The sequence below is a fragment of the Falco peregrinus genome, chromosome 1 (genome assembly GCF_023634155.1).
Source record: "Falco peregrinus isolate bFalPer1 chromosome 1, bFalPer1.pri, whole genome shotgun sequence".
Lineage (NCBI taxonomy): Eukaryota > Metazoa > Chordata > Aves > Falconiformes > Falconidae > Falco > Falco peregrinus.
This window is the reverse complement of record NC_073721.1, coordinates 25432823-25442225: the sequence shown is the minus strand read 5'-3', so window position 1 is coordinate 25442225 and position 9403 is coordinate 25432823. Positions and strand designations below refer to the sequence as shown.

At 43.8% G+C, this 9403-nt stretch overlaps 1 protein-coding gene across 1 annotated transcript; it reads right to left on the bottom strand.

Annotated features, from left to right (window-relative positions):
- Window positions 1-3157: 3157 nt before the first annotated feature.
- On the bottom strand, window positions 3158-8673 carry LOC101912111 (interferon-induced protein with tetratricopeptide repeats 5). The gene is made up of 2 exons (XM_005238982.4): window positions 7844-8673; window positions 3158-5187 (listed from the first exon to the last, which is right to left on the bottom strand). The coding sequence occupies exons 1-2, from the start codon at window positions 7846-7848 to the stop codon at window positions 3747-3749; spliced, it is 1446 nt and encodes a 481-aa protein (XP_005239039.1). The 5' UTR covers window positions 7849-8673; the 3' UTR covers window positions 3158-3746.
- Window positions 8674-9403: the final 730 nt, after the last annotated feature.

The following is a 9403-nucleotide window of genomic DNA, read 5'->3' as shown; positions in this document are numbered from 1 at the left end:
TTATTAGCTTTTTAAAATATTTTTTTATTATTATTATTTCAAGATATTTTTTCATAGGCTTTTCCATTTATGTGTTTAAGGCAGCATTTCTTGTTTTAAATATCAGATTTAGCAGAAAATATTCAAGTGGGTTTATATACAGACCTTTTGTAGAAAATGGTAGAATTTTTTCAGGGTTTTCTAACACTGTTTCTGCTCTGACTTAAGCCAATGGACAAAAGGTTGTGTACCAGAATGATGCTTTCTGTGCCTAAAACACACTGAAACATCAACCCTGTCAAGAATCTTCCCACCAAGAAACAGAAGGAAAGAAGAGTAACAAGAAATGACCTGTGAGTGGAAGAGACGGGAATAAATCCAGGTATGTGAAACCTCATGCCAAACTTCTACCCCTTGGTCCACACAACCCAAACTGAACAGTCCACCTTCATCCTGCCATGTGAAATATTTCAGGTGACGCATATATGGAAGTTTCTGGATTACTCTGTTTTTAAAGAATGATTTATTGTATCTGCAATGTTTTTTCAGAGGTGACAGTATTCGGGCTGTCCTCCATAGAGGGCATTTCCCGGCATGGCGCAGCGCAGCAGTAAGCAGAGATACCTGGGCTAGCTGTGAACAATTTGCCAGGCTGCCACTGCCTCTTCCCTCCAGCCCTGCGGAGCATTGCTGGGTATGAGCCCGGATGGGGCACTGCACCACTGAGCCTCTTGGCTTCCTGGGACGGTGGTCTGGCTTGGCTGGGGTAACGTCTGCCTGAGCCAGGGGGAGCCTACCTCAAATGAATCCTGCCTGGGATAATACTCCGTTCCATTCAGGGAACAGGAATTCCGTGTAGGTGAAACTGCTTACAGCTGCTGAAGTTATCCTGTTTCCCATTGCATGAGGTTTGAAATGGGGAAATCATCATTCTTTTGAAATTGCTTTTGTTCTAGTGATAATTTTTATCAGAACAGCTTTGGAACACTTAATGCATTCTACACTGAAAAATCGTGTGAAAACAGCATTGGAAAAGTCAAGTACCTTCCGTTGAACAATAACCCTGTTTCCAGGGGCGGGGGGGGGGGGGGGAGGAATAAAAAAAAAAAGAAAACTTTGAGCCTGAAACATTTCTGCCAGCTTGAATGATATTTTATCTCATGAAAAACAAACATTTTCTGTGCTACTATATGGTGAATGCATTTTATATTGCCACAACAATTCCTTGTTTGCTTTCTGAAGTGTTAGAAATACTTATATGAGAAGGAAGAGCTTGTTTAAGTTAAGCTGTAACGGTACTTCTTGGTCAGCATAGCAAAGCCCTTAGTTGGGATTGCCTCAATAAATACCTTAGTTGGGATTGCCTCAATAAGTAATAGCTTCTAAGTAACCGTACTGGTGTATTCCCGCAGAGTTTTCAATGTAATTTAGACGGCGCTTTTGATTCATAAATGAATACTTCCTGAAGGCTTGCCTTCCCTCCTTGTCCCCTGCGCCACTCGCGGTGCTGGATTCGTGCCTGGCGAGCCGAGGGCTGGGCTGGGGCACGGCGGAACGTGGGTTTCCCTTCGCCCGCTTCCCCAGCCCGGTCCCCACGCCGGGCGATGCAGCAGCACCACCCGGTGGGTGCATTTCTGCGCGTTCGCACGGCGCTAGGCAGGGACGGGACGCTGCGTTTGGACAGAGCATCCCCGGGCAGCTGCGGCCAGCACCGTCCCCCGGAGCTCGCCGGCAGTCTCTTCGCTGTGAAGGAGATTGAGCTGCTCTGGCTCTTCGTAAAAATTCAGGCTCATGTTTTTCCTCAAATACCTTCTTGCTTCTCCTTATTCCTTCAAACTTCACTTTCCTGGAGAGGGGCGGGAGAGGCCCTGGTGGCAGGGTGCGGAGGGGAGCACAGATGTGCTAGCGCAGGAACCTGCACCACCTCTTCCTCGAATGCTTCCCTGCTGCCCTCCGTGCGCTCAGGAGGGTTTGGGTGGTAAGGATGCTGGTATTAGAAGCCTCAAGATTGAGAAAGGCAGTGAAGTCCCCTAACGTACCCTATTGCCCACACCGCTGAGCACAACACCATAGGTAGTCACCAATTCCTGACTTCAACCCTACTGGTGTTCCTACCAGCTCTCAGGAGTGGTCAGTCCTGTTCCCAGTCCTTTCCCGTTCTTCCTCCCCACCCTTTCCCTAGGTAGGGCCATCTTTCTTTGTAATACAGAACCTGGCAAATGGCTGGAAAACAAGGATGGATTTTGCCCCAGCCCTTTCATAGGAAGAAAGGGTGCTTGTAATTTGCTGTTATGCTCGTTTTTGCTTGTATTATGGAAGACTTCGAGGGAAAGCTGAGAGGGGAGAGGTTTCTTGATATTTCATAGTCTGGCATCAGATTTTATACGCCTTCAGGGCTGTCATCTTGTCTGTACATGGGACTGCTGTTGCGGGGGCAGGAATGCTCCAGGCTGGCTGGAAACAAAAGTGCACATCCTTCCTGATGGGCCAGTTTGCTTCATTCTATGCTGCTGGCTAGGGCTCAGAAGTGTTTTTGAAGCTATGGCATTAGTTTTCCCTGAGCACCATGAGCTATTGTACTAAGGCACAATACCATGGAATTAGGCCGTCCTGTTGTAAAGAATACTGATTTTTAGTTTGATATCTGAAGACAAACAACTCCTACACACATTCTGTCCTTGCAGCCCACCCTTCCATTCATGCAGGCTCTGTGGGCACCCACCCCTTTCCCCACATGCCCCTCGCGTTCTGCTGCCCTGTTCTCCGGTGCTCATGCAACTCTGCTCTAGCTGCGCTCTGCCCTCCGTGTCCAGTTTTGTACATTCCTAGTGTGTGTTTTCTGTCCCTGGTTTCTTTCACAAGCATGGCTACAGATAGCCATCTCTCTGGCATGTCAACAACTGCCTTTCCTTCCTCTCCAGATGTTTGCTGTAGTGGCTCCTGAGAGTGTGGTTTTGGGTAAACAAGAAGGATGTTGGTTTCTGCACAGTTTAATTCTTTGGTGCAACACCTCTGAAGCCAGCTTTACTGAAAATTTGGGAAAATAAATGGGGCTATCTCCCAACCCTTTCATATCCTGCCAAACCTTTTTCCTTGCTATTTTTTTTGAATGGTTATTTCCCTTTCTTTCATCTACTAACATGAGGATTGGTCAGCAAAGAGACACCAGAAGCAACAGTTGATGGATGCAATGCTCTTTAATATTTCACGACAATAATAAATATTTTGTAAGGTTTCCAGTGAACTAGCCAAACAGTGGTTATTTTTCACAGTTAAACAGCATGCAAGGTAGTAAACTGAACAAGTCTTCAACAAAAGCTTCTTCTAAATAACACTAAAAAAAACCCAATTTTTTTTAATATTTGAAAAAGCGTCAGAAATTCCATTTGTGTATAAACATGACTTTCAAGTGGATGGATGAAATAGTACATTATGATTCCCTTAACTTTTTCTTAGTAGAAGGTAAGATCTGATTTCCAGCTTAGAAGTTCTGTGCTCTACAGATTCTACTTAAACATCACCTTTATACCAACATTAACATTGAAGACTAAGATAGCTATTATTTAGTCTTTCCAAGCTTGCTCTGTTGTTGAATGAACAAATGAACAGTCATCATCTGCAGTTTCTAGGGATGCCACCAAATGTTCCATCTGGTTATAACTTCAATCTTTAAAAAAAATTAAATAAATAAAGGAAAAAAAATTGAGAGAGTGTTGAAATGTCCTTGGGTTTGGTTTTTTTTCTGGTGTGAAGGATTTTTGGGAACTTTAGCTTGAGATGGAAAGTCGTAGCTCACATAATGCACTCAGATATTCTTCATTGTTGGGACACAATGCCATGGCTTTCTCATAGCACTCAATTGCTTTACGTTTCTCACCATTTAGATTATGAAGACGTCCAAGTGCACCAAAATCTGTTGCATCTTCTAAACCTCTCCGAACTCTCTGTTCCAACAATTTTTTCAGAGCATCACTGCAATTATTTCTTGCATGAGATTCTTTTTCAATTTTCAGCCCTTCCAGGTAACACCTAATGGCTTCAGATTCTGATTTCATATGAAAACGCTGATAGTTTCCATAAAGGTAGTAGAACTGTTGTTTATCATCATACAACATAATATTTGTGTCAAGTGCTTTCTGAAACGCCTCCTCTGCTTCTTTGTACATCCTTTTTTCTGCATACATGCTTGCTAGGTCAGTATAGGCAGAAAAAAATTTTGTCTTTTGGTCAGTTGCTGTTTTAAAATGAAAAATGGAAAGTCGGATGAGTTCCTCCAGTTGCTCTTGAGGTGGATATCTTGTAGTCTTTTTCAAATGATACAGCTTTGCTCTGTAGCACAGTCCTAGTTGGTGATGCAAGAAGGCAGATTTTGGTGTCACTGATAGGGCCCTTTTCAAAATCTCCAGTGCCTTGTCCACTTCTCCTTTCCTTCTGTAAAATTTGGCAGCATACCGCAGGAAATAAGGAAGATCAGGAGTTTTCTGCATTGCTTCTTCAATGTATCTCTCCCCTTCATCAACTTGCTTGTAGTCCTGAAGTTTTAATGCAAGTAATGCCATAATGAAAGTATCATTTGGATTTAGTTCCACTGCACGCTTCAGGGGCTGAAGGGAGGGTGCACTTACATCTTCATGTGGACGGCAGGAAAATTCTTCCAAACGATACATTGCTATTGCATAGCCAGTATTAAATTCTGGGTTATTGGGTTCATTCTTCAGAGCATTTTCAAAGCAATTCTTTGCTCTCTCATAGTATTTTCTCCCAAACTTTAATAATGCCCATCCTTGCTCAGCATAGATGTCTGGAAGCTGAACCTTCCAATGGGCAGTACTTGAAAGCTTTTTGCAGCTCTTTTCCACTTTGCTCACGTAAGTTTGAGCTTCTTCATATCTCTTCATGTGGTAATAGATCCAGGCATAGTTCCCCCAGGTAACAAGACTTTTTTTGGCAGCTTCATCTGGATGATGTTTTTTAACTAATTCTTCGGCTGTTTGGAGATTTCTCAGGGCTTCCTCATTTGAATTCTTTAGATGGCATATATAGGATAATAGATTATAATTTCTGATGTTGGATTTTGTTAAAAACTCGATCTGATCGCCTATTGTTTCCTCTAGGTCATCGAGATCCACGTCCTGCTTCAGCAAAGTCCATGTAAAATGACATTCTAGCTTCAACAGGGAGCTCTTCAAGGAATTCTTGGAAATGGTACTAGAAGAAATCAAAGAAAAACTTAATTATACTCCATTTGTTTTTATGTTACTCTTGTTTTTAAACCAGGCACAATGTACTTCAGAAGCAGGCAATACCTCCTCTGGTGCCACTAGTCAACGATACTTCAAACAAGACAAAGCTGTGGGAAGCCATAGGTCTGAAGAGCTGAATAGTTATTTTAGTAATTCCCCTTGCCAGTGAATAAGGACACCTCTTAGGCAGCAACAGAGCTGGTGGTCTGGATGTCAAAGAGGAGGGCTAGTCTCTGTGGTAAAGCTGGCATACCTCCGGGCCTCAGGAATGTATTTCCTATGCTGGGAACAATTGCTGAAGCCTACCCAAAAGAGGTAATCAAATACAAAACTTCACCTCAGAATACAGAGAAATTGATGTAGTGCCTTTCCCGTATCTCTGCCTGTTTTATGGTTTGGATTATAAATTTCATTTTTAATGTTTTGTATTTCTAAATCCTCGTTTGTTAGATCATAGCACCATTTTTGTTATGATTGTACTAATATGTCCAGTAGCTGGCTACTGATCCCACCAGTCTCCCAGCTGCTGGCTATTGGGTGTACAGGCCCCTGAAGGAGCAACGACTTGCTGGTACAGACCACACACTCACTTGCTTATTAACGCTATGGATCCCCAGAAGCTGGCTTTGGACCTCCAGGAGCTGGTCGGGGATCCTCTCTTCACCCAGGTGCCTCACCCATAGACACGCACACGTGCAGGCACACATACTGACCAGACCCTGGTAACATGCAACTGGTCCTTAATACCCCTTTACCCCTCTCTATTTTTCAACATTTGTTCCATCCCAAATCACCCAGATCCCTCCTTTCCTTTGGTCCCCTCCCCAAACATCCCATTGTGCAATCCCCAAATGCTTTTCCATGCATCCTGTAATGTGTCCCGTATCCCTAGGCACGCCCATGGACCCCTGGTGCTGGGTGTCCCCGTGGCCCATGGGGCTGAGGGTCCCCTGGGGAAGCCTGGGGTGGGGGTGGGGGGCTCATGTCCCTGACTGGGGCACCGGGAGGTCCCCACCTGCCCTTGTGCCTCTGTACTCCTCCATGTGCGTGGGGATGGGCTTGATGGCTCTTAGGAATGGCCGGGAAGCAGCTGGGGCAGGGTGTTAGTTGGGTTCCCCCTCCTGCTATTGCCTGCCTGTGCCTCTGTGTGGTGTGCAGACCAGCTTTTATCCCACCATCTATCGAGGACAAACCTTTACAACACAGAGATAACACTTTAGTCCATATTGTGCTCTCCTTTAAAGGAGGAATTCTATATGACTTTATAACCCAGCTTCTCAGTCACATCCTTCTTTGTCAGAAAGATTTGTCTGCTCTCCCTCCTGTAGAACCCAGAGGGTCTAACAGCCTGCATGGTATGTGTGCTGTCACTCAACTGCACAATCAGGTAAAAGCGGAAACATCTTTTGGTTTAAAAAAAAAAAAAAAAAAAGAGAGAGTGGAAAGACTGGAAAATTATGAGGAGGCAAATCAAGGAGGAATTGGGAAGCAGTTCTTAGAGGTTCTGGGACAGCATGAAGGACAGCGGGGAAAGCGACACTGAACACACATTTCCACCCAAACCATCTGACACAGAGGTACTGGAGGAAGGTCAGAGGAAAAACAGTGTTTACAAATGCTGTTAATGCATGCATACGTTTGTTTTACAGACTTCTTTGCCTTTCTCAAAGAATCTCATCTGCCTAACTCATGGTTTTGATTGGTATTAATAACAGTTCCTAATTAGAAAGCTATATGTGAGGTAATTGCAGTTCTGGGATGGAGGGGAAGCGAGAGTGAGTTCCTGTTATTGCCACTACCTTGTTAGAAACCCTTGGCTATATGTGAATACCACAGAACAGATGTTGACTTCCAAATCAGCAGGAATAGTTTTGTATTACAAATAATCATTTAAGTAGTCCCATTCAATTAAAACGAAACATGTATTGTTTTTTATTGCTTCAGCTGAGTACCATGACAATGTCCATGGCTGAAAAGAGCAGTGGAGAGCAATTAATGAAAAGACATTTGTGGAAAACGAATATTCATGACTGTCACAAAACCAGGTTTGTGATGCAGATCAAATACAGTTTAGCTTAGTTCAACACATAACTGATAAATGCAGTTTCCAAAGTTGTCATAAACACCTTGGCTTTGCCCTGTTTGTGTGCATGTGTGTGTGCACACATGTGCCTCCGTGCATGTGTGACAGGCTTCGGGAAACGCTACCCCCTCTCACGCTCAGAGCTGCAGCACAGAACCTCCACTGCCCTCTTTGCTGCTCCTCACAACAGCAGAGATCAGGAAGCAAACTCTCAAATGCATCAGTGCCAGTCGCCCATTTGGCTGGGTACCAGCTGTGGCTGCAGCCTGGGTTTCATCCCTGAACTGCATGCACATAGCTTTTCTGACTGCCAGCCTGTTCACAGAGACTGGCCCTTGTCGGAAAAGCAGTAACATCACAATATTCAGCAGCACCTTTATTTTACTTTGATTCTTCCAGTAAATATTCTGTAAAATATTTTCTGCTTTTCAGATCATTCCCAAAGTCCCTCGCTACTTACATTTATGTAAATAATAAGTGTAATTTTTCCCATGGCATGACAAAAAAACATCTTTCAGAGACTTGGTTGCTCACTTACCTCATGGTTTTCTTTCTCTGCTCCTTGCCCTCAGGTACCTTCAAAGCCAGAGTGCCGCGCAGTGTTGTTGTGACTTCCCTTTTATGTGCTCATCCCTCACGTGATCTGTGAGCAATTTCCCAGGAACCGGAAAGTGAAACTTCAGCATGTATCTGAATCTGCAGAAGAAGCTAGAACAGTCGCCAGTAGGGGAATAGAAACTTACGAGTCCCTAAGCTGCTTTTTTCAGCCTGGCTCTGTGCCATGCATTACAGTGTTGTGCAGAATGTGGCAACAGCTCCTAATAGCTCTCAGCGTTTACTTTGTCCGAATCCAGAGGCATCTACGATAAGGAGAATGTTTCAGGCTAGTATAGGCTGACCTGGTTATCATGCATAGGCTAGGAAAGGGTCATTTCCCCCTCCTCTCTCTGCTGATGCATCTTTGCACAGTTCTGCACCATACTTCAGGTGTTTTATTGGTGTTGCGTCACCCACATAACATTCAGACAACGCCTTATCACCCCTGCCTGCATCCCTTTGTCCCGTGTCTCCACCCCGCAAGGTCTCTGCTGTTGTACCAGGCCTGCGTTTCTCTGCGCTATTCCCTTGTATGAGAGAGTCCAAATACCTCATCCCACCTAAGAGCAACTGCTTGTTTCTGCTCCCTACAGAAAACTGCAGTTGTACTGCACAAAGATAAATGAAAGTGAAACAAATCAGATACAGACAGGCAATTTAAGAAATTGCTGTCCTCGCTGTGATGAGAAGAACAAAGCTGCGGGCAGGTCAAGACAGGGTCAGGCAGAGCAGTCCTGGCAAGCTTCAGGCCCCAGATGGTGCAAACTCAGTGCAAGGCTCACGGCCTGTGGCTAGCACCAAGTGTTACAGGACTACATGTTAACAGAGGTTGGGCGCGAGCTGGGTACTGCAACACCTATGGATATAAACAATTCGCTGATGCTTAGTTTAAAAAAAAAAAGAAAATAAATGCAGATCTGGCTTGATAAAATTGATTTTAGGGGTAACAAAGAGATCAAAGAAATACTATTTAACGTAAGTAAATGGCACTATATATAGCAAATTCAGATGTAACCTGAAGCTGCAGACCAGTGAAGAAAAAGGAAGGTGCAAAAGCTTGCTGGCAGACATATAAATATGACCCGAAGTGGATCCTGGGGAGAGGAAGCAGAAACCACCACCATCAGCATTGTGTTTGTTCCAAGAAAAGATGCTAGTGGCTGATGACTGTTGGTGTTATTCCTTCCCTTCAGCAGCTGCAAGCTACTGATATGAATGCTCAGAGGAGCAATCTCTAGGGGAAGGAATAGAAACTAAGAGGTGTCCATGCAGGCGCACATGGCTGTGTAAGAAGTTTAACCATAACATTACTATTATTGTGGTTTTTTTCTGTAAAAAAGTGCTTTAAATTCATTTTAATTCTTTCTGGTTTTGTAATAATTAGACCTAGACTAAAGATAATTCTTGCATTAGAATAAGATTTTCATTATACTAGTAAAAAAAATCTTCTTTACCCATTTATAGAAGATTTGCTTCCTCTTTACCTATAAACAAGATCTTT